Source organism: Muscardinus avellanarius (assembly GCF_963383645.1).
Source record: "Muscardinus avellanarius genome assembly, chromosome: 7".
Taxonomy (NCBI): domain Eukaryota; kingdom Metazoa; phylum Chordata; class Mammalia; order Rodentia; family Gliridae; genus Muscardinus; species Muscardinus avellanarius.
This window is the reverse complement of record NC_137793.1, coordinates 113,636,411-113,661,240: the sequence shown is the minus strand read 5'-3', so window position 1 is coordinate 113,661,240 and position 24,830 is coordinate 113,636,411. Positions and strand designations below refer to the sequence as shown.

The window sequence follows — 24,830 nt, the reverse complement described above, 5'->3', positions numbered from 1 at the left end:
AGAAGTGGTTTCCAGGCCAGCTCCGGGCATCGGCCGTCACAGGTGGGGTCTTTTTTAAGAAACAGTCTGGTACAGGGAGGCAGGTGTGTGGAGGAGCGCTCAGAACGCTGGGGCGTTTCCTGGTGAGCTTGGTCAGGACAGGGGAGTTAGAGGACCACATGCTTCCCCGAGTTACAAGGAGAAGGAACAACTAGTATTATAACCACAAGACCACAGCGGGACAAGAGGCTTTGCAGTCACACCTCGGTCACAAGACCCGATTTCAGTGGGTATCAACTAGTATTTGCAAAGCGACTTGAATTTTTGTTGACCTTCACCGTTGTTAAATAATTATACCGTTTTAAAATTCCGTGGTACTGGGAATTGAACTCAAAGGTGTTCTACCTCTGAGCTATGCTCTTAGCCCTATTTTTAATTTTGAACAGTCTTGCTAGATTGATGAGTCTCCTAGTTGTTGAGGCTGTCCTCAAACCTGTGACCTTCCTGTCTCAGCCTCCCAAGCACTAGGATTACAAGCGTGCGCCACCCCATGCCTGGCAATAATGGCGTAAAAACTTTCCCCCCCCTCAGTCCAGGATGATCTGACTTGCTGAACGAGAATAAGAATTATGGAGGGAGGGGGAGGCAGGTCTGGCACTAATCTGAGCTGTTTCTCTTCTGGCTTTGATCTTGGGAAGGTGGGTCCCGCACGTCCCCACAATAATGTCATAAATGCGTTGGTCATTCTAACAAGGGTCTCAGGACTCATCAGATCTGAACAAGACGAACTGTGAATCAGGCCGCCCCTACTAACAGTCACATGTCCACCACCGGCGTTCTCAGCAGCAGATACATTCCAATGCAAAGACAACTACATGTATACAGTACTGCCATATAAATATTTCCTTTATTTTTATGGATAAGATCTTTAAAAATAATTTTATTTTTATAACTGTTTCTTTAAAAGTTTATGGTGTACTTTATTAAAAGAAACACTGGAAATGTGGGGTCATTTTAAGAAGTAACTTTCTTCACCAGCAGTTACTGCAGAGAAACCAGATTCCTAACCAACTGCTGGAAACTAACCGCGTCTAGTTCAGTCCAAATAGAGGACACGCTCAGGCGCGTCAGCACTGATTCTTACTCAGTTAAAGTATCTCCATTCCCAAACTACGAGCCGCCGAAATTCTCAAAACGCTCATTTCCTAGGTACTTTCTTTTGTCAAGGAATTCATCAGCAGTTTGGTTGTCGTTTATTTAACTGATATCCACAGAGAGCCCAGAGATGACGCGCCATGACTCGGGAGACCTCCGTCTCTCCTCACACGCCGTGAGCAAACGTGAATCCGGCGGTTCCACTGAGTCCACGGGGACGTGCAGGCACTTGCCTCCCGTGTCTTACTCTGCTTTCTCCCTTCAAATTTGTTTCCATTCTAAACAGAGCCCTTTTGCGTCTTAGTGTTAATAATGTAGAATTAAACACAGCAAGGCTCAGCGTTCTGCACGTTCCTGGGTTACGATGACTAATCTTGCACAGGTCGCCATCTCCCCTTCACCCTGTTTCTAAGTCAGGACGGCCCTGTGCCCGGTGCTGCAGGGTCTCCACCTGTGCGGCATGGCTTCCTCCTCCCCTGACGCGAGCGTGCGCCTGCACTGGGGCTTGTCTGGGCGATTGGAGGAGCTGGCATATTTTACAACCAACAGGTTTTATCATATAAAAGCGGGCTGAGACTCAGGTGGCCCTCAGCACCCGGCTACCACCCGCCACCGATGTCCAAATGGCCTGGCCCGACTCTGCGCTCCTCCCCGACCGTGCCGGCACGTGACGGGCCACCTCTGACCCAAGGAGGCTCAGGGAAGGCAAGGCTGCTCACGCAGGGATTCTAACCTCAGTGCTCCTGGAAAATGGGCGAAAGGAGAAACTCGGCTAAGTGGAAGGAAGGAGAGTGTCCCGTGGCCCTCCTTCGCCCTCATTAGCCTGGCCCTCCTCGTGGGTTAAACTGACCCACTGGACCTGACTTGCTGCACGCTGCTCAGCCAAACGCTCTGGGACGCTCGCCAATCGTTTCTTATTTTCAGTGAGGGTGCCACACTACGCTTTCCACAGTTTCTTTTTTTTTTGGTGGTACTGGGGGTGGAACCCAGAGGCTTTCTACCTCCGGGCTACACTCCCAGACCTTTTTTTATATTTTATTTGGAAACAGGGTCTCACTAAGTTGCCGAGAGCCTCACTAAGTAGCTGAGGCTGGCTTCGAACCCACGCGATCCTCCTGTCCCAGCCTCCCAAGCGCGGGGATGACAAGCGTGCGCCACCACGCCCAGCTCACTTTTCACAATTTCATTTCCCATTTCCATAATCCAAATGCCAAAAAAGCTACTTTTTATACAGTCCAAAGAGGTTTACTGGAATGTTTTAGTTATGGCTGAAGGCAGAAACGTTACAACATTTAGCGTTTGTTCTATCCGTAAGCAGGTGGGAATCACAAAGCAAGTTAATCTGAACAGAAGGGTGCTCTTGCACAGCGGTGGGAGGCTGTGCACCTCTCGGCATGATGATCTGGTATCGTACGTCGGCCGCCCGACCCCGGCCTGGCCCCCACTCGGTGCGGTGATGCGAGTCCTACGCCACTCAATTGCATGTGTGGAACACTGTCCTCAGTATCTACTATCTACACAATGAAAACATGTCGTCAGCATCTACTATATACACAGACAATGAGCTGCAAGTATCAGTTCCAAATCAGATCCTTGGAACATGGCAAAACAGTTCTCTGCCTTAAACATACTTATTCAAAGCACATTTGTTAGGGGAGAGAAGTTAATTGGACATTCTCAATTCTCCAACTTGAAGTGATACTTGCTTAGTTTCTTGAAAAAAGTTTTTAAAGTTATATACATATATTTCATTTAAATTATGCAGCAATCTTTTATTATTATTGTCCCAGATCTTGTTTAGTGACGATCTCTGTCAGCAAGTCAAGTGTGGTATTTCACAACTATAAGAACTGTAAGAGAGGGAGGAAAAATTATATATTAAAATCAGATTATATGCTATGTTAGAATGAATATTCCTAAATGTAGTTCTGTTTACTTTTCATTCATTCATTCTTTTTTCTTTTCTTTTCTTTTCTGTGGGACTTTCTACCTCTGAGCTATACCTCCAGCCCTAGTTTTTATTCTTTATTTTGAAACAGGGTCTCACTGAGTTGCAGAGGGCCTAAGTAGCTGAGGCTGGCTATGAACCACGATCTCCCTGTCTCAGCCTCCCAAATGCTGGGATTACAAGCATACACCGCCACGCGCAGCTCTGTGTCTACTTTTGAAAAGGGATAATGAGGGTTCCACTTTGAGTTAATAGATAACAAGAAAGGAAATGCAAAAATATCATAAAATAACCTAGATGTCTAACACTGGTATCTTGATCAAATAAATGATGGTATAATAAAAATGTGCAGATGCTAAAAACATTTTTAAGCTATTTAGTGACATGGGGAAATATTCGCAATAGAATACGTAAGACTTTGGGGCTCTGAACATGTCTGCAAATGACCCGAAAAGTAACACAAGTATGACTTGGGTTACAAACAAGTTCTAGCTTATCTAATTGTGAAAGAAGTTGTTTCTTTGTATTGAAACTGTTTTTCAAAAGAGAATAGCCTCATGAAAAATTCTAAAGGACTATCTGAGACTCTTTCCAGACTTTAATATCTCAGTAAACACAAAGAGGCTTGAAGAAAAGTAGTACAAAATGGTTCGACCTTAAGGAGTATTAAGGAAAAAGGAGAGGAAGGAGCCAGCGTTAAGGATGCCGTGAAGTTCACCTCAAAGCAAAACCCGTCTGGAGCGCTCGGCTGGTCTGTCCTCCCGACAGTGTCATCACACGTGCACTGCCGTGCCCAAGAGTCACACGACACAGAAAACAAGTGTGTTCACCCAAGTGCAACAGGAACCGGATCTGGCCCGGAGTGGGCGGCACTGCCGAGGGGCAGGGAGAGGCTTCCTTGGACAACCCGACAGAGGACACAGACTGCCCGTGGAGATGCACATATGCATGCTCACTTTAAGTTTCACATACATTTTAAGAACACTTGAAGACATTTATAGATAAGGGCTCCTAAGTTCAGAAGTCACTATTCAATCCTGACAGTAGACATACTAATTTAACTGAAAATAAAAGAGAATTAAACTCCAAAGCAAATCATAACCCCAAGAAGTAACAACCCAGTAAATACTTACTGATAATCACTAGCAAGAGGGTAACAGCAACCAGGGCCATGATGGCTTTTATCTACAACACAGAAGAGGCACAGGACACAGTGAGTCGTCGGCACGCCAGGACCATCTCTGCCCTGTCCTCCCGGGATTTCAATCTGCTTCTCATATGAACTGTATGGCTGTTTTGCGCCCTGTTGTAAATAATCAGGGTTCTCCCAAATTCAAGTTTCTGTTTCACTAGAGTTTACTGTTCAAGGCTCTACCACAGTCAAGAACTGTCAAGAATGGTCAAGACTGAAGCCTCCGCGGGCCCGGGCCCTCTCTGTCCCTGTGCTTGCTTCCAATGTGAGGCCAGGAAAAGGAAATGGTATTTGACAACTCTGGTCCAATGTCAAATGTGCAGCCAGACAGACAGCGGTCCTCTTACCTGGGGTCTGCTCCTTGGCAATGTGTTCCCTGGGGCATGCCCCAAACCACAGGGCATCCCAGTGTCTAGGCTTTCTTCCTACACATGCGTATCTGTGTAAACGTCGGTGTACACACGCACAGTAAGAGGTGAACAACTGTATTCAAATAGGACAGCCATACCTATGTGTCTTTTTTTTTTTTTTTTTTGGTGGTACTGGGGTTCCTGGAAACCCTTCTACCTCCGGGCTATACTCCCAGACCTATTTTTTATTTTTGGAAACAGGGTCTCTTAAGCCAGCGTGGCTGACTTCGAACCTGCACGATCCTCCTGTCTCCATCTCCCAAGCGCGGGGAGTACAAGCGTGCACCACCACGCCCGGCTACCTATGTGTCTTAATAGCTAGGGGAATTCAATCTCTCCTGGAAGAGTCAAGACCAGAGTTAGTGTCTGGGGACCGCTGCTGACTGTGGTACCTGGAAGTGCAGAAAGCAGCCAGGGATGCCGGGGCCCACTCCAGATGTGCCAGCAAAGTGTACAGGGATGATGGGGCCCACTCCACATGAGCCAGCTCTGTCTACAGCACTTGTTCTCAAAGCATGTGAGAAAACGATTTTTTCTTTCCTGACTTTCTTCACGTTTTTGTTTGGTGTTTTTTGTTTTTGTACTGGGGATTAAACCCAAGGGCGTTCTATTCCTGAGCTACATCCCCAGCCCTTTTTATTTTTTATTTTGAAACAAGGTCTTGCTAAATTGCTGAGGCCTAAGGCTAAGGCTGGCCTCAAACCTGAACTCCTCCTGTCTCAGCCTCATCAGTAACTGGAATTACTGATGTGCACCACCGTGCCGGGCTCATGGTAGTTGAATCTCCGTTTTGACACGTATTTTACATTCTCTATGGACAGCCTCACTCACTAAGCAGCTTGCCTAAGAGGGCCCTGTGCCACAGTTGAGGGGAGCTAAGGACCAGCTCTCAGCAGCTGCTTGACATTCTAATCTCCTCTCATCTTTCTCCATAGAAATGTCACATTCGCCATTTACTCCTAACACGCAAGGGTGACAGTTACTTCACTCCTTGGTGAATCAAAGCCATATTTTCATCGATAACTGACTAGAAATGGTTCGCGTGGAAAAAAGATATTCAGTTACTATGAAAAGATGAAACACTCCAGTGCTCACAATAGTTGATGTTTCTAAACAATGGCAGGTGACACTTCTGGCATCACACGTAGGACAGTAACTGGGAGGGAGGGAGGGCGGGCAGGCACGAGATGGCATGTGAGCGCGCGTCAACAGGTGGGCAAACTACAGGAGCCTAGCAGCTGGGAGAAACCCCTAGCAGAGGCAAATCAGGCTTAGAAAATTACCCAGGGGCGTTCCACCTCCGAGCTACACCCCAGCCCTATTTTTTATTCATTATTTTGAAACTGGGCCTCACTAAGTACCTGAGGCTGGCCACAAACTTGCAGTCCTTCCTGTCTCAGCCTCCTAAATACTGGGATTACAAGCGTGCGCCACCACGCTTAGCTAATAATAAGCTCATTTCTAAGATTTTTAACACAGCCAAATATTATACCTAGAATCAGGAGAAAAGAAGATTTTCTCATATGCCATGAAATTCATTATAAAACCTTAAGCATTTTCTTGTTAATAATTAGCCACAATTGATTTAAGAAGTGAATTTTCAGTTATTCTATGTTCTGCAGTATGTATTTGTGTGTGTGTGTGCGTGCGTGTGTGTGTGTGTGTGTGTCTGTAATACACGGTGACTCCACCTTTTTACTTGTTAAAATTTCTCTGAAATAATGAGGGATAATGGGGCCTTTTTTCGCAGTCCCACTTTCCATAAGAGACTCTGAGAGAAATCTATTTTTCTCCCCTCTCAATAGAACACCATCTATTTCCTAGCCACCATATTTGTTTATTTATTATTTTTGGGCATTGTACCTGAGCCACACCCCGGCCCTATTTTATTCTGTATTTGAAACAGGGTCTAAGTGGCTGAGGGCCTCACTAAGGAGGCGTGCTTGGGCGGCGTGCTGGGGAGCGAGCGGGAAGCAAGCCCCGCTTCCCCTCGTGTCCCAGGGCCCAGCCACGGCATGCTGAGCAGGGTGCCGGCACCTGCCGACCACTTACTTTGCAGCCGCGCCACCACATTTGCCTTCGAAGCTGTTTGGATCTGTTGCTAAAGGCGGTTGCGTTATCCGATAAGCTTTCTATATCACATAGAGGGTGGAGAGAAGGATTAAACGACATAACAGGATTCTTTTATCTAGTCACACAAAGACAAGAAAATATTAATTTCTACTTCTGTAATTTGTTTCCTTTTAAAATGAAAACAATATCCTCCCTTTCCTCCACCCACAAATCCCACCATTCTACATTGTAAAAAACAAAACCGGAGAGCGAAACGCAGCTGTAGGTCAGTGTGCTCAATTTAGTTGCTTTGCGGTACTGGGGATTGAACCCAGGGGCATTCTACCTTCAATCTACAACCCCAGCCCTGTTTTTTTAAATTTTTTATTTTGAGACAGGGTCTCACGAAGTCATGGAGGGCTTCAATACATAGCCGAGGCTGGCCATGAACCCGTGATCCTCCTGTCTCAGCCTCCCAGGTACTAGGTTACGGGGTGCACCACCACGCCAGGTGATCTGTTAAGTTTTCCATTCTACTAGGCAGTAATGAAATCACACGACAGTAAAATAATTCAAAGGGAGCCAAAATGAAGCCACAATCATCGTAAGGGTGAGAGCAGACACTTATTTCCTAAGCCGACGGCCCATTCTTGGCCGGTGAGGGCAGCGCCAGAGCTGCGTGTCGGGCGGTACCTGACTTGTCCTGGAGCTCGCCCAGCCGCTCCCCTCTTTCTATCACCTTCGTGATATTTTCTTGCATGACATCAATAACTTCATCCACTTGATTCTGAACACTAGTTTAAAAAAGGATAACAAAGATTTATTCTTTTAAGAATGTTTACAGTTTTCAAAGTTTTATTAGATGTTACAGAATAGTAAATTATCACAGAATTATAAACTATGACATTTAAGTAAACAATTTTTTTTTATTTGTGGGCTTGTGTACTCAGGTAATTAAAGAGAACATGATACAAATTAAAGTACTATTTTGGGCTGGGTATAGTGGCATATACCTGTAATCCCAGTACTTGGGGAGGCTGAGACAGGAGGATCACAGATTTGAGGACAGCCTCAGCAATTAAGTAATATTTAACTGAAGATTTCTTTTTAGGTCTGTTTCTAATAATGTAATCCATAAACAAATTAAATATTCTGTCAGAAAGCTCAGTAAGTGCAGACTTCAAACAGTTTGGCTCTAACGTGTCATCTTTTCAATGGGTTGATGGGAACATAAGCACAGCCCTAACCAGCCTTTGCCACGTACTCCATACACAGGTATATCAGAAGATCAGAGAGACGTCTGGCTTCAAAATGGGCTCTAAGGCAGGACTGGAGACACCGAGGCTGGGGGCGCAGCGCTTCCCTTCCCATCAGGGTCCTCTCGAGCAGAAGCCCAGGCCGGTTCTGAAGAGCCACCAGGAAGCAATGATGCGGCCCTGCGGCTCCTCCGCTGAAGCCGCTTTCCTGTTCTCATCAGGCGATGGAGCCCCCTCCCTCCCTGGATCGCCCAGAGGCATTCTACCCGAGCTACCCCCAAGCCCTTCTTTTTTTTTTTTTGGTGGGCTGGGGATAAAACCAGGGGCATTTGACCTCCGAGCTCCACCCCCTGCCCTATTTTTTTTTTATTCTTTATTTTGAAACAGGGTCTCACTAAATAGCTGAGGCTGTCTGCAAACTGCGATCCTCTGGTCTCAGCCTCCCGAGTGCTGGGATGACAAGCTGGGATGACAAGCGTGCGCCACGCCCGGCTCCTTCTTTTGTTTTAAAAGTCTTGCTAGGCTCTGGAGGCTGACCTTGAGCCTGCACTCCTCCTGTTTTACCCTCCCAAGTCCCGGGATCACAGTTTGTGCCACTGGTCCCAGCTAATGGAAGCCAACTCTCTAACCCACTTTCAGACTAGTCAATGCAAAGTTAACCCAACGTAAAGGTTAATAATGAGTGTTCCGGCCCCTACTGCCACGCGCAGGCATCTGCAGAGCACACAGACACAGAATGTTTACTGTGGGTGTCTGGTTTTCCTCTGAAGCTCTCACTATGAGACAAAGCACGTTTTCACGCACGGAGCACGGCATGGCAATGAAATGTTCAAGAGCGGCAGCAAAGTGAGCCTACGGTTCTCGTAACTTAGAAGTGCCCAAAGTGCACTGGAGCCGGGCGTGGTGGCGACACCTACACCCAGCACTTGGGGGACGAGACGGGAAGATCGCAGGTTCAAGACCAGCTTGAGTCACATCGCCAGCCTCTCAGCAACCGAGCGAGACCAAAACATAAAAAGGGCTGGGGTGTAGCGCAGAGGGAGAAAGCCCCTGAGCAAGCACTAATATGCATGTTACTTAAATAAGGATGTGCAATTGTGTTTCTACTTTGGGAAGGAAGTGTATCAGTTACGACTTGGAGAATTAAAAAGTCACCATACGTATTTCCACTGTGCTTTCTACGTTACCCCCCACGCTAACCCACGGAGCTGGGACCGAGATGGAATTCTAAGAGTTCTATTATTTTTATTTTTTTGGTGGTACTGGGTGTGGAACCCAGAGGCTTTCTACCTCCAGGCTATACTCCCAGCCCTTTTTTATATTTTTATGTGGAAACAGGGTCTAAGTTGCTGAGAGCCTCACTAAGTAGCTGAGGTTGTCTTCAAACCTGTGCAATCCTCCTGTCTCAGCCTCCCAAGCGCAGGGATTACAAGCTAAGAGTTCTATTCTTTTTCTTTTCTTGTGGTACTGGAGATTGAACCCAGGGCCAGTCTACACCTACAGCCTTTTTATTTTTAATTCTGAAGCAGGCTCTCACTAAGTTGCTGAGGCTGGCCTCCAATTTGTGACCCTCCTGTTTCAGCCTCCCAAGTCCTGGGATTACAGATGTATACAACCATGCCCAGCTAAAAATTTGCTTTCAAAATAATATGAAGGCTCATTTAGAGATAGGTGGATTCAGAAGTGTCCCACATTCAAGCAGCATCACTGTACTTGATGATAACCACCCCCCTCCCAAGTCAAAAGCATCGCAGGCACCCAGAGATTATCCAGACAGCCCACAGGACTCGCCTCACCCCGGGGTCCCACACTGCGCTCCTGAAGGAGATGAGACTAAGCTCGACCACGATGGCCGTGCAGAGCCCTCTTCTGCCCAAACAGGCCTACAAGAGCCCTGACACCAAGGGGTCGATCTTACATAAGAACATGGCATAAAAGCTCAAGCAACTTGTCCACCCAACAAACAGCCGATGAGCACCGCGCCTACTGTCCAGGGCGGGAGCCGCTCTGCCTGGTGGGCTTGGCAGGGTGGCACAGTGACAGCAGCCGGCCAGGCCGTGAGGCTCGGCCCTGTCCTGCCCACAGCAGCAAGGCAAGTGCTGTGCTGCCTGCTGAGTCGTCTCTGTCCTCCCCAGCCGTCCATCGGGCGGGGCCAAGCCTGGGGCCTATCTTGCCCAGTTTCACAACCCCAGCACCTACACCAGGCACGGCGCAGAGGAGGCCTGCAATAAATACTGGCTGAATGAGCAAAGAGTGTGAGCTCAAATCCTGCCCAGCACACTCGCTACTCAGGAGACAGAGCTGTGATGATCACACCTCCATTAAGTACAAAATGGGAGCGAGTCTGCTGTTCACCGAGGATGGATCCTGAAATCCCCGTAGCTGCTTTTCTTCTCCTACAAGTGACGACAGCTAATGGTCTAGAGTAAGGCAGGACGGGATGGGCAAAGTGGGCCGTGGCTCCTCCACGCCGCAGATCACGGCTACTATGGAATAGACCCACCTATCCTACACGTGACGGCAAAGACAGACCCGAAACTGAGGAGTCTCTGCAAGCAGAATCTCTGCAGGATCGAGAAGAACTGGAGCAGAACTCGTAAGGTTCTATCTTAATTCTCACTAGATCACCGTAAGCCTAGGGTTACCCAACAACCCAGCAAAACAAGTAATACTTTTCTAGTGCTGAAGAGACACCCCAACATTTTAGCTTTTTTTCCACTAAGTTATACCGAAGAATTGTTTTCTTCATAGATTACTAGCCACTGGCATAACAGTCTTAATCTAGCTGCTGTGTAATCTTTATTCAGTGATAGAAAAATCGCATGTTTGTGTTTCTGTGTTTCAAAATGTTTCTACAACCAGAACAGAACTTTTGTAGATGAAAAAGAGACTACTGTTTAGTTTGAAGGACAACTGATGATATACTTGCCCATGATCTTTTACATTTTCAGTTACAATCCTCTAATTTCTATTTGTATTTTACCTCAGTCTTAACCTATTACATTGTAAATACTATGAAATCAAACCCTGTCCACTCTCTTTATTTACAGCACATGTGAAATGTACCTGGTAGTGTTCAACGAACATTTTCTAATCTACACGCTATGAGCCTTGTATTTAGAAGAACAGCGGGGGGGGGCAGCCATGGTGTGCCCTGTGTTAAGTGCTGGAGTGGAAAGGAGCACCAGGCACACACCACGCCTCAATGGACGCTGCCTGGAGCAGCGGTGACCTTGAGGTCCTGGTGCTATCGCAGGAAAACAGACGGACTCGAGGATGTGACGCCGAGTGAGCGCGCCAGTCTCCAGGACGAGCAGGCACGTGGTCTGCGGTACACGCGGAAGCCAGGGAGGCCTGGCAACAGGGCCACACTGACAGACGAGCAGACTCCAGGGGAGTGCCGAGGGCCAGGGGAGGGAGAGGGATGAAGTCACAGAGAATGGAAGAGCCGGAATAATGCTAAGGATGTACCCACGTCACCAATCCAATGCAAAGGCATGTGGGGGCGGCTGGAGGAGGAGCCTGGCAGGGGGGCGCCCGGAGCTGTGTGAATATATTTTTCTGATACTCGGCACCCCAATATGATGTAAAATTAAAATGCACTAAATTAAAAAGATCCTGGTCCTGCATCTTCAGGGTCAAGAATGAGAGAGCCAGCCAGGGAAGGAGGTGGAGGAAGCGCGGACACCCTGGGCTGCAGGAGCATCGCAGGAGCGGGGCTGTTTCAAGGACCAAGTGATGAGCTGGATGTGGCCGAAGGAATTGGGGACAGCAAAGAGTGGAGGGCTCCGAACTTTGTAATCTGAGCAGCTGAGCGGAAGTAGGAACTCCAAGGAGAAGCGGCTGGTGAAGGAGGCGGGGCCCCAGGTGGAAAGAAGGATGTAAAGAACTGTCCAGAGAAAGACAGGCGGGGAGAGGGCCCCGGGCTCTGAGGCCGGCGCCATGCCTCGGCTCTACTTTCTACAACTGGTGTGCAGGCCAACTCCGTGCCGAGCGTGGTGCGGGAGCCACTCTGCAAGCCCTCCAGCCGCCGTGTCTCGCCTCTAAGATGAAGACACACCTTCCAGCCGGCTTGTGAGCACTACAGGGATGGCGGATCCGGACACTCTGCACAGTGCCAGAGGCTCAGCACACGCTCGGGCAGCGTCAGCACAGCCCTTGCACTGAGACGACTCAGCTCTGCACCGACTCCTCTTAGTTGATAAAGAAAAGTTCACTCTTCACAGCTAATGTCCCTGTCGTATGGCCCCTCAAGGCATTGTTGGCAAAAGAAGTTTGACAACGTTGTACTTTTGCAGCTTCCTACAGATTGCTGTGGCAGCACAGAGAATTCTCTGGAACTTATAAAGCTAGGCGGGGTGGGCCAAGGCTACAGGTAGGGATGAGATCCGCAACTCACCAGAGTGGTATCCAAAGCGCGACCGCTTAACTTAGAGGCCGGGAATATTCCAAAGAGAATCCAGTTGACACAGGCATGTGACTATTTACAGGCTTTCTCTAAAAACTAGACCCAGAAACGTGATACTGGGTATCTCTGCACTGTCACTCTGCCATCAGATTAACAGGCGTGTCACCAGTGCACACACCTCCTCTCCAGGACGGCTTAGGGACACAGACCAAGGCCCTGTGGGTGGACACAGCTATCACTCTGGCTCAAGGTGGGGAGGGTTGGAACCCAGCGGATCTGAGCTTTGGCAGAATATCTTCTCAGGGGGGAGGGAGGAAGGAAGAGGGAGCAGCAGGAAGGAGAAGGATGAAGGGAGAGAAGGAGGGAGGGATGGAAGGAGGGAGGGAGAGGAGGGAAGGAACAGCAGGAAGAGAGAGAGGAGGGCGGGCGGGAGGGGGCCCTCTCCCACTGGAGGCCTTTTCTCCCCAGGGGCCGCCCTGTGTCACTCCAGGGACAGGTGAAGGGGAGCTGCCGCAGGCCGTGGAGAGGCTGGGCTGCAGTCTGGAGAGGGCTTGTTCCCAACAGGCACACTGCAAACAGCATTGCGGCCGCCGAGGATCTCGGGAGCGGGCCCTGTGGCCACTCTCCTTTTCTAGTAAGCAACAAGCTCAATCTAAAGGCAGCTGCATGCGTAGACTGGGGTCCTGGCCTCGATATATTTCTTTATGTGCATGCAAATATTCCAAAATTAGAATGAAAGTCTGAAACTGCAAACACTCTGACCACAAGCACTTCAGATGCGTGGATGTTAGGGTTAGCACCCGTTCAGTCAGGGACAGGCCAGGATGGAGGCATGTCTTCACACTAGCGGCTAAGTGACTAAGCCCAAGCCCCTCCCTCACCCGGGGCTCGGCTGGCTGGGCGGGTGCGCCAAGCCAGTTCATCTTCCGGGCTCAAGGGCCTTGCCGCAGGGCTCCCTGCCTGTCCACCTGCTGCCCTTCCCCAGGAACCACATCTTTCCAGTCTTAGATACCACAGCATGTTCATTACCTGTCAGTAAGTAAGATAGCAATGGTTTCTAAGCCAAAATAGCCATAAAACTAAGATCAATATATGGGCTAAGACAAGCAGTCGATATGAAAAGATTCTCATAAAAGCTGATGGACCCAAAAACGATACCCATCTGTTTTATGATCCTGATCATGGAAATCAAGCTATAAACTAAACCACAGTAGACCTTCAGGTCATGCTGAATAGATTTCACTTAAGGTAATCAAGAGAAACCAATAATCCTGCAATTCCTGAATTATGATTCAGATAGCTTTGTAAAAATAAAAAAGAATTAGTTTTTTCTTACCAATAGTTATATTTGGTCTATATTAGAGGTCAACACTTTTTTTCTTTAAGGGACAGACAGTAATGTTTTAGATCTTGTGAGCCATAAGATCTCTGCCACAATTCTGTTATGGTTCTCTGCTACGGTAGCCAAAATTAGCTCTAGATAACATAAAAACAAGTGGACACGGCTGTGTTCCAATAAAGCCTGTTCACAAGAACAGACCATGGCCTTGGCTCACACGCTGTGGTTTGCCAACCCCTGGTCCACACAGAACTTTAACATCAATGAAACAAATGAGCATCTTAGGAACTTACTGCTTAATTTTATCATTTCTGGGTCCAAATCTTGGTCCAGATGGCCCCCTTCTGAAAAGAAGACATCCAGTATATATTAGTAATGAGAGTATCAAACAAAAACAAAGACAGAAAACACAGCCATATGTGCCAGCAAACCGAATTCTAAATGTGGAAGAGGCGCTTATCATAAGAAACAGCGTTCGACTTGTATTGGTGAACTTGAGAGATATTCGTGGCTTTACTTCATTGGTACCTACTGTTGGCCAGAATTAGCCTAATTCTCTGAATGTTAATACTTCCTCAGAAATTAGGGCTTATCTAATCTTTTGTGATACACAGGTTTTTCCCCTTCTTCTTCTAATCAATCTCTGAACACTGTAACGACTGCCAGTGACTATAAATACCTTCCTGATCAATTCTACAACCAAAGTGCAATCCACCTTGAATTTAGGTATGATGAAATGCTGACTCAGACACGGATAAAGAGAAACATTTGTCCAAAACACCCAAAACTTGAAAGTACGTTTTTCATTACTCATCTTAAACTTATCAACTTAGCAAAAGAAAACCGCAAATGTCTAAGCACTATGAAGTGTTCTCAAATCCCTAGCTTGTTATCAGAGTCGAGTGCATGTTACCTTGATCCATTTCAGGATGCTTGAACTGAACACTTTTGGGTATCTTAAGTGCTTATTTCTCCATCCGCCTTAGTTAGGTCGCGTTCTTTACTCATCTAAGGTTCCTCCTTGTTTACAGCCCTTCCTATGACCCGTTTTCTCCCTAGTTTCTGCATATTAGGAGAGCATCCCATTTTTTACTTTTTGTGACTGTCTAATCTCACTTAGCATGTTCTTCAGTTCTGTCTATTTCCCTGCAAATGACATAATTTTGTTCTTTATGGCCTAGTAAGATTCCATTGTGTACATATCCCACAGTTTTGTAATCCATTCATCTGTTGATGGACATCTTGGCTGGTTCCATAGTTTGGCAACTGTGAACTGTTTGCAGCTATGAACACAGATACACATGCATTACTTTGGCAGTTTGGTTTCCATTCTTTTGGGTAGATACCCAGAAGTGCTATTGCTGGGTCAAATGGCAGGTTCCTTCCCATTCTTCTGCAGATCCTCCGTACTGTTTTCCAAAGTGGCTACACTAATTTGCAATCCCACCAACAATGTTGAGTTCCCACTTCTCTACATTCTCGTCAGCTTTGGTTGTTGTTTGTGTTTATTCCCATTCTAATTGGAGTTAGGTGAAATCTCAGGGTAGTTTTTTTTTCTTTTTCTTTTTGCGGGTCTGGGGATGGAACCCAGGGGCATTCGACCGCCAAGCTACACCCCCTACTTTTTTTTTTTTTGTGGTACTGGTGTTCCTGGAAGCCTTTCTACCTCCGGGCTACACTCCCAGACCTATTTTTACATTTTTATTTTGAAACAGGGTCTCCTAAGCCAGTGCGCACGGCTGGCTTCAAACCTGCGGATCCTCCTGTCTCTGCCTCCCAAGCGCGGGGATTACAAGCGTGGGGATTACAAGCGTGTGACACCACGCCTGGTGACACCCCCTGTTTTTTATTCTTTATTTTGAAACAGGGTCTCACTAAGTTGCAGACGGCCTCACTAAGTAGCTGAGGCTGTCTGTGAACCGCGATCCTTCAGTCTCAGCCTCCTGAATGCTGGGATTACAAGCATGCGCCACCATGCCCGGCTCTGTGCTATTTGATTTTTTGAGTGTGTATGTGTGTGTATGTGTCATACTGGGGATTGAATCCTGGGTGTTCTATCTATGAGCTATACCCACAGCCCTATTTTAATTTTTATTTTCAAGTAGGGTCTCCCTAAATTGCACAGAGTCTCGCTAAGTTGCCAAGGCTGGCCTCAAACCTGCGATCCTCCAGTCTCAATCTTCCAAATACTGGCATTACAAGCTCATTATTTGATTTTGATGATGAGTTCCCAGATTTATAGTGTATATATATAAAAACTCATTACATACTCTAAATATATGAATTTTATTGTCTATCAATTAGACCTGGAGGAAGTGGTTAAAAAAAAAGAAAAACTTACAGAAAAAAGTCCTCTTCTTCATCTGAATCATCTTCTAAAAGATTTCTCTGTCAAGGAAAGAAAAAGACTTGAGTTCTGAGATGTAGAGGGCTCACAAGATGTCAGCAGGAGCAACAAGACAAGTCCTAGACTGGTAAAATGTCCTAACTCCCAGCTTCTAGAGAGAGGAGGCTGACTACGTGTGCTTCACTAGCGCTAAAAGACGTGGAACTTTTGCAGACATTTCAAAGACAACGTGCAAATTTCAGAGTCCTCGGAAACTCAGCCGGCAGAGGAGCAGCTCCCTCTAGCTTCTCTTTCTACAGAACTTAGTGGAGCCCGGCGGCAGAGGAGAGGTGCCGCGGCTGTGGAGCCTGGCCGCAGCACCAGAGGACAGGCGCATGGTGCTGTCGGTCCGCCTTCTAGCTACTCGTCACAACCACCCTCTACCCAAACTTGAACTCCCAAACGAAACAGCTTTATGATTTTGCTTAAGAGATAAAACAATCTTTGTTAAAATGAGGGTGGTCTTACCCTCATCTCAAAAGGGAAAGACATGAAATCCCAAAGGGGGACCAAAGAGGAGCAGACCAGGCCTTTTCTGACATGCAAGAACTCAGTGTCCCCCTTGTAGGCAAAACAATGGCCCCAGGGACGCCCATGTCCTCGCCAGTGAAACCCACAGACATGTGAACCTGCGTGCCGCTGCAGCTGGTGAACTGTGGACAACCCCAGCGATGCCCATGCCCTCATCGCTGAAACCTGTGGACGTGTGAGCTGCAAGGCAACGGGCTTCGCAGCTGAGTACGCTATCTGCTCAGTAATGGAGGAGATGAGTAGGTTGAGAACATAGCATTGGGGCTCAAAGAAGGTACCCTAAAGGGAAGGTTGCAGAGGCGGGCTCTGGCAGAGTTTCCGGCTGACCCTGTCCCGCTCTCTATCTCTCACCCCTTATCTTCCCCTGCCATGAGCAGTAGAAACTAGGATTCTCTTCTCCAAAGCAGGTCACAGAAACCAGAGCCCCTCTCCCCAAAGCCAGCCACACAGCCACACGTCTTCCTTCCCTTGCCCCACACTTCTGTGCAAGAGTGGACCAGACAGCGACGACTGACCCTACCGCCTGACACTTACATCACCAGGCCCCGCTCCAGGAAGGGCCCCGCCCGCACACGGAAGGCGGAACCTCCAGGGTCCAGAGGGTGTGACAGAGGCTTGCTAGTCTCCCTTCCCCCTTGTGTCCAGTCACATTTCTACTCGCTGTCCGCCCTTCATCTAACCGGAGCATAAAAACAAAGAGCTCACCTGGGGTCTTAAAGATGAAGTCGCCCGAGACACATAAAACAGAGCCACGGCGCATGCCTGTAATGGCGCATGCCTGTAATCGCAGTACTTGGGAGGCCGAGACAGGAGGATCACAGGTTTGCGGCCAGCCTCAGCTACTTAGGCCCTCTGCAACTCAGTGATACTCATTTCCAAATAAAAATAAAATAAAATGGGCTGGGGGTGTAGCTCCAGAGGCAGAATGCCCCTGGGCTCAATCCCCAGTATGGCAAAACAGACATACAATATCCAAAAAACTATGACCAGAGAGGTCTGTCTTCTCTGTCAGCCTACTTGTTATGGGACATGGCACGGCCCTCAGCAGGAGCAGGAAAAAACCGCACCGTTGGGCTCCTTTCTAGCCCTTACAGAAGGAAGGACCTTTGTTTGAGCAGAGGCCCCCACGTACCCTCTCGCTTTTCACGGACCCAGTGACGTCAGCATCGTTCAGGTGCCGCTTGAACTTGGGAGGCATGGTTCTTGCTTTTCTGTTTCCCAGCAGAACAAGTATTCACGCCTTAAGGAGAAAATAAGTTTCATGAGACCCGAGACTTTGGGGACACGCGAGAGTGCGCATCACAGCGCGCAAGCCCCCTCGCGCCGGCTCCCCTCCAGGGCCTGGGTGCAGGGCTGCTCGCACCAGCAACAGTAAAACCAAGCTGAAAGCAACGGCTTCCCTCGGGAGATGCGTGGAGGAAGTGCATGACTGGGCATTTCACAAAACGCGAGTCCTGAGAGAACGGGAAACAGGAAGCAGTTCCCTGAAAATCTTACAGGCTAATGGTTTTGACTTGGAGCCCAACCCAGCAGTATCCTGTAATGCTCACTTCTAGCACTTAAACAATGATTCAGGTCCTTTATCAGTACAAGAGTGATGCGTGTGGAGCTAGCCCCACATACCCATAAACTACATTGTCCTCCTGGTGCTCCATGAAAAGGAGTGTACTAAGTGGCGGTGTATCTGTGATTTATAATTACACACACACACACACACACACACACACACACACACACACACACAGTACTCAAGACATATATACCCAGTGTTCATCCTGCTTCCTGATAAGGTTCCTACAACCCCGAATGCCAGGGGTGATGAGCATTTTTCTGTGCTAATGAGATGGCTGGTGGCAGGCAGCCCCTTGGCAATCTCAGGAGGGAGGACGAGTCACAGGGCAGCCAAGCATGACAAGAGGCTGGGCTGTTTCAGACCCTCCAGCAGAGCGTTGAAGGTTGTGAATGCTGAGTTGATCGCCACTGGCCAATAACGCCGTCCATGCAGCTTCCATAAAACCCAAGAGGCCGGGGCTCTGGAGAGCTGCTGTGCCTCCTGGAGGGTGGCTGGCTCCTCACCACCCCTTCCCCAGGACTCTTCACCTGTACCCTCTGTAATAAGCTGCATAGTAACTATTTCCCTGAGTCCTGTGGGCCACTCTAGCAAACTGACTGAACCCAAGAAAGGGACCATGGCCACCAGTCACCATCAACCGGAAGCACAGGGTAACAGCCTGGCTTGACTGAAATCTCCAGGGGGCAGTCTGGCAGGACTGAGCCCTCCACCTGGGGGAGGGGACCCTACCTACAGGAGAGAGTGTCACAGTGGGGTGAACCAGCTGGGGTCCCTGGAGAATCTGCTGCATACCTGCTTGCTTCCCATACCCACACATTTTGGGGCCACAGAGGTGTCTGTAGTAAGAGAGAGTAGGAGTAGGCTTTGTTTAACTGGAGTAGGCACTATTTACCCAGTGGGATTAAACAAAGCCAATTTTCTTTGCTACAGAAGCACCTCATGGCCTTTCATATGCTAACACATATTGTGATTTTCTGGGAAAATGCCTGGGTATGCAACATAATCAAAATTTTCTTGAGAAAAAGCTGTCTTATGCAAATGTGAATTTTCAGTACTTTGGACTGAATGATGGCTGACTGCTAGGAATTCAGAAGAGCCACAGCGTAGTGTTCACTATGTGTGGCGCGTGTTCAGATGCAGCATTTTGTAATAACACAGAAGCATTTTCAGGACTCAGCATTATCTATGCATTTTCTCTTTGATTTTTTATGACACAGCTTTGCAGCAAGAAGCAAGAAATTCAAACTAACCGTGAAGACGAGTAACTACCAGTGCCGTTGGCCACTCCAGTCAGTGAAGCAGCAGGACAGAGGCTAACAGCTGTGTTGTCAGTCTTAGTACAGTTCAATTAACTGCCATCGAGTTAAACAATCCAGTAGCCCCATCACCTTCTCCGTAAGAAGAAATACCTTGATCTTTTCCTTCTTTTTAATTTTTTTATGTTTTGCAGAACTGGGGATTGAACCCAGGGGCTTTCTACCTCCAAACCACACCCCCAGCCCTATTTTTAATTCTTTATTTTGAAACAGGGTCTCATTAAGTTGTGGAGGGCCTCACTAAGTAGCTGAGGCTGGCCATGCATCTGCGATGCTCCTGTCTCAGCCTCTCAGGTAATGGGAATACAAGGGCATGCCACCATGCCTCGTTCCATACTGATCTTTAAATTAGGTATAATTAGACATCAGTTTGTTAATGTTACACATGAAAAAAAAAGAATAAAAAACACCAAAGTAATATTACCTGGGAGTGGTGACGCATGCTTGTAATCCCAGTATTTGGGAGGCCGAGACTGGAGGATCTGGGTTTGTGGACAGCCTCAGCTACTTAGTGAGGCCCTCTGCAACTTAGTGAGACCCTGTTTCAAAATAAAGAATAAAAAATATGGTTGGGGGTGTATCTCAGAGGCAGAATGCCCATGGGTTCCATCCCCAGTACCGCAAAAAAAAAAAAAAAAGTAATATTAACAGATTAACAAATCATAATGCTTCTTTTGTGCGTGGTACTGGGGATTGAACCCAGAGCATTCTATCTTTGAGCCATACTCCCAAGACCTCCCTTTTACTTAATTTTGAAACAGGGTCTCACTAGGTTGATGAGTGTCTCACTACCTGCTGAAGCTGTTCCTTGAACCTGTGATCCTCCTGTCTCAGCCTCCCAAGTACTGGACTACAGGTAATGCAGGCCCAGTTTAACACGATTTCTTTGATAATAAATGTTTCCATGACAGAAATATAGCCACTTGTAACACATAGACACTCTTACCACCTAAGTAAGTTTTAGGATTCATGAGAGTTCTGTCACATACGTCTGACCCATTTTATTTCTTATACTTTGATTCTAGAATAATTTTCATGCAAAAAATGTTAGAGAATGCATGCAAGAACAACAGATAACAGCAAATAATTGAAGGACTTGTACTTTTCTTTTCATTATATTTTATCTATATTTTAAGTCCTACAAAAGGAATACCTCAAGAGCCCAAAGCAAACAGCAGACAGACTTATGTAACACTTTTATGAGACACAGAGTACAGCTAAAACCTTAATGAAACACAGGTCTCATTAGATCAGCCTCAAGAAGGAAAGAAACCCAGTTCTGAAAAACAGAAAAGCCATCAGCAAGGCAGCAGGCAGATTAATTAGCTACCCTTGATGGAGCACGGGACAACTGACGCGAACCAAACCAAACAGTAGAAATAAACCAGGTTCAAGCTGGGCGTGGTGGGCACCCTTGTAATCCCAGCATTTGGGAGGCTGAGACAGGAGGATCCAGGTTTGCGGCCAGCCTCAGCTACTTAGTGAGGCCCTCTGCAACTTTGTGAGACCCTGTTTCAAAATAAAGACTAAAAATTAGGGCTGGGGTATATCTCGGAGGTTGAATGCCCTGGGTTCCATCCCCGGTACCACAAAATAAACAAATCAGGCTCAGGGATTAGACTTGCACACGCTCCGCCTAAGATTTCTCCTAACAAGGGGGGGGGGGTACTTGCAGGTGTTTGAGTGTAAGTGTAAAGTGTAAATGCACTTAGGTCGATTCCACACAACTTCCTTATACCACAAGACCCTATGCTTCTCATACCGGCATCACGCACTTAAAATTTCCCTCCTGCGGTTTCTGAAGCAGCACTTTTGCTATCCAGTGGCTCCTCACACATAGTCAACTTCCAGCCTGTGGTTTCACGTCGTCGGCTGCTGCTTCGGCTTACAAAACCACCAGCAGAACTCTACGTCTGCCGTCTCACGGGAGGCGCGCGCGTGGGCAGAGGCTCGCCCTTCCCCAGCGTCCATTCCCTTTCTGACTCCTTTTGCCAACAGCAGGCGGGGCGGGTGGCAGCTTCACGGGAACAGAGTGACGCGCGTGGCCGCTCCTGGCGACGCCTGTCAAGGGTAGCGATGCAGCCCACCTCCGTCCACCGACGCCGCAGGCCGGCGCTCGTCCGCAGCCCTGATGTAAGAGCCGACCCGGCCCTCCCCGCGGGCACCGGCGGCGCACCCCGGCACCTCCAAACTCCGCCTGCCTGCCCATCGCCCCACACCCCGGGCGGCTCCCTGCCCTTCCCGAGCGCCCGTCAACCCCAGCCACCCCCCTCCGCGCATCCGCGCCCCGCATCCCGGTCCTCCTCCGCGGCCTTTCCCGCCGGGACCCCAGGCCGGCGCCAGGCCCGGGCGGACGTTGGGGGGTGGGCAGGGCGCGGCTCCTCCCCTGGGCCGGCGCCAGTACCTGAGGCTCCGGGGGCTCGGGCAGCTCTCCCCCGCGGGCTGCGCAGGGCGGCGGGAGGCCGAGGAGGGGCGACCCGAGCGGAGGCGGTGGGCGCGGACCGGCCTCCGCCGCTGCGCCGCAGCTGCGCCCCCGCGCATCGAGTCGATCGGCGCTCGCGGCCTGGCGCTGGCGCATGCGCAGGGCGGGGCCGGCGCGGAGATCGTCGAGGGAGTCGATCGCGCCGAGTTCTTTATCGGGAAGGGCGCTCGGCCGGCGCGCCCGGCGCATCCAGGTGCCGGAGGGCGCTCGCTGCACCCGGAGGGCGCGGGAGAGCTCGCGGCGGCCGGGAGCTCCGCGGAGGCGCCGGGCAGGGCGCCGAGGTGGGGGGCCGCGGTCTGCTGGGCCGGCCCGCCTCGGATGGGCCGGTGCTTGTTGAGAGCTCTGTTTCCACACTTGGAGGTGGACGTGGACAGAGATGCTGAGCGTTGCTAGTCCAGTCTCCTCGTTGAGACAGTAGCGGTCTCGGGTCTGGAGAGGAGATTCGCGCCGAGTTGATGCCATATTTGCAGAACTGTAGTTAGACTTGCAGAAAGATGCTAAGCATTTAGTCCAGTCTGCTCACTTAGGCACTGGGAACCCGGCCTGGAGAGGACAGGGATTCCCTGCAAGGTCCGCTGCTGGTTAGGATGACGACTCCGCTTTCCCATCTGCCTTAGTCACAACCTGACACAACAACCAGGGCCAGACCCTGCAGCCTGCAGGTTTCAGGTGGGAAATCACCCTGGCGCGGCCACTCCACGCTCTCTTGTTGATTTAAACCTCCAAACTCGAAGTGACTGGAAATAATAACTCCCCAGATCCCAGTTTTGTTTTTGCGTTCTCTTTCTTGCTCTATTATCCATTCCTCCCGCGCCCCACCTGGATTATTTAGGCTTTTTTTTTTTTTTTTTTCCCAAGCCATCCTCGGGATTGAACCTAGGGGCATTTTTACCGCTGAGTTATCCCCCCAGCCCTATGTGTATTTTGTGTTGAAAGAGGATCTCACTAAGTTGCAGAAGGCTCGCGAGGTTGCCGAGGCTGGTCCCAAACGTGTGCTCCTCCTGTCTTAGCTTCCTAAGCACTACTGTTACAGGCGCGTACCACCACACCCACCTCTACTTACATTTACGAAACAGTTTGTTTATACTACACATCGGTTAAACTGAATACCTATGCACTCTTTGTTGTCAGAGTGTTTTGACTGTCTGAAATGCTGGGTCAGATACTTTGTAAAGACATAAAAACGAGGGAGTTCAAGAACAAGAGAAGACCAGAGAACAGGAGGAGGAAAGTCCTGAAAGGTGAGAAAAGGAGAGCCAAGAATAAACCCGCTGCTGCCCTTCTGGTTGATGACTGTTTTAACTTAAAACCACATCCAAAGACACACTTGCAGTCCTTGTGCTTGGGAATCTGAGACAGGAGGATCACAGGTTTGCAGCCATCCTCTGCTATAGTAAGACTTTCTGTAATGTAGGGAGACCTTGTTTCAAAATAAAGAATAATAAATAGTGCTGGATAGATGCCTTGGCAAAGGCAGTGATGCTCTCGGTCAGTCAACTGTAGGCCAGTCACCGCGGCTGCATCACTGAAAGCTTTTTTTTTTTTTTTTTTTTTGTGGTACTGGGGTTCCTGGAAGCCCTTCTACCTCTGGGCTACACTCCCAGACCTATTTTATATATATATATATTTTGAGACAGGGTCTCTTAAGCCAGCCCGGCTGGCTTCGAACCAGCGCGATCCTCCTGTCTTCCGCCTCCCAAGCGCGGGGATTACAAGCGTGCGCCACCACGCCCGGCACACTGAAAGCTTTTAAAATGACTGGTGCTAGGCCGGGCGTGGTGGCGCACGCTTGTAATCCCCGCGCTTGGGAGGTAGAACGCGAGCTGGTTTAGGAGACCCTGTTTCCAATTAAAAATGTAAAAAATAGGTCTGGGAGTGTAGCCCGGAGGTAGAAGGGCTTCCAGGAACCCCAGTACCACCAAATAATAATAATAATAATAATAATAATAATAATAATAATAATAATAATAATACTGGTGCCCAAGGCAGTTCTCAGATTCTGATTTACTTGGTTGGGGACATTGAGAACCAGTTGAGGTTGCCAATTGAAGCCCTTGAAAACCTGGCATTAGGCTCACTCACCAGCTGGGTCTGCTGTTGTAGAACCTGGCTGGGTTAGACTGCAATAGCCTACCTTGGAAGCTTTTTCTTTTGTGCCTCTTCCTGGGCATGAGGCTGAGACCATCCCAGATTCCATCAGAGGCCCGGAGTGATTTTTTTTCCTCCTACAGCAGACCGGATATCTGTGTACTTGCTTATTGTGGGCTTACCTGCTCCATTGCCTTAGGCAGGTAAAACTAGCCAATTACAGTCCCAGCCTTTACATGTTGACAGGTTTTGTTTTTGTTTTTTTGTACTGGGGATGAACCCAGGTGGATTTTGCCTTTGACCCACACCCTCTGCCCTTTTTATTTGGAAGCAGAGTCTTGCCATGTTGCTGAGGTTGGCCTTGAATCTTCGATCCTCCTATCGCAGCTCCCAAGTACTGGATTACAGGTGTGCACCACCATGCCTGGCACATGTTGACAATTTAAGGTAATATTATTGAGCTGTACAGATATGTCATTGTATCTCTTTTATGAATAATTTTTAACCAAACTTCTCTAGTTTCACCAGTAATTTTGGTATGATTACTCAGGGGAGGGGTCATGCAAGCCCTTTAATCACCTTGAAGAGTGAAGAGAGCCAGAGAATTTGTGTGGCCTGCTAACGTTTTGCAACATCTATTCTGTTCTTCCTCAAAATATATTCATCCCTCAGTTATTGAAAGTTATAGACATTATTTTTTAAAATATCTGAATAC

General features: G+C 48.5%; 1 protein-coding gene across 1 annotated transcript; it reads right to left on the bottom strand.

Moving 5' to 3' along the window:
- Positions 1–566: 566 nt before the first annotated feature.
- On the bottom strand, positions 567–17,861 carry VAMP4 (vesicle associated membrane protein 4; the record flags this gene model as incomplete). The annotated part of the gene is made up of 7 exons (XM_080698783.1): positions 17,789–17,861; positions 16,081–16,127; positions 14,033–14,083; positions 7,430–7,530; positions 6,737–6,816; positions 4,216–4,267; positions 567–589 (listed from the first exon to the last, which is right to left on the bottom strand). Exons 1-7 carry the CDS (start codon positions 17,852–17,854, stop codon positions 567–569), a joined length of 420 nt encoding a protein of 139 aa, XP_080554909.1. The 5' UTR covers positions 17,855–17,861.
- Between the last annotated feature and the right edge of the window lie 6,969 nt (positions 17,862–24,830).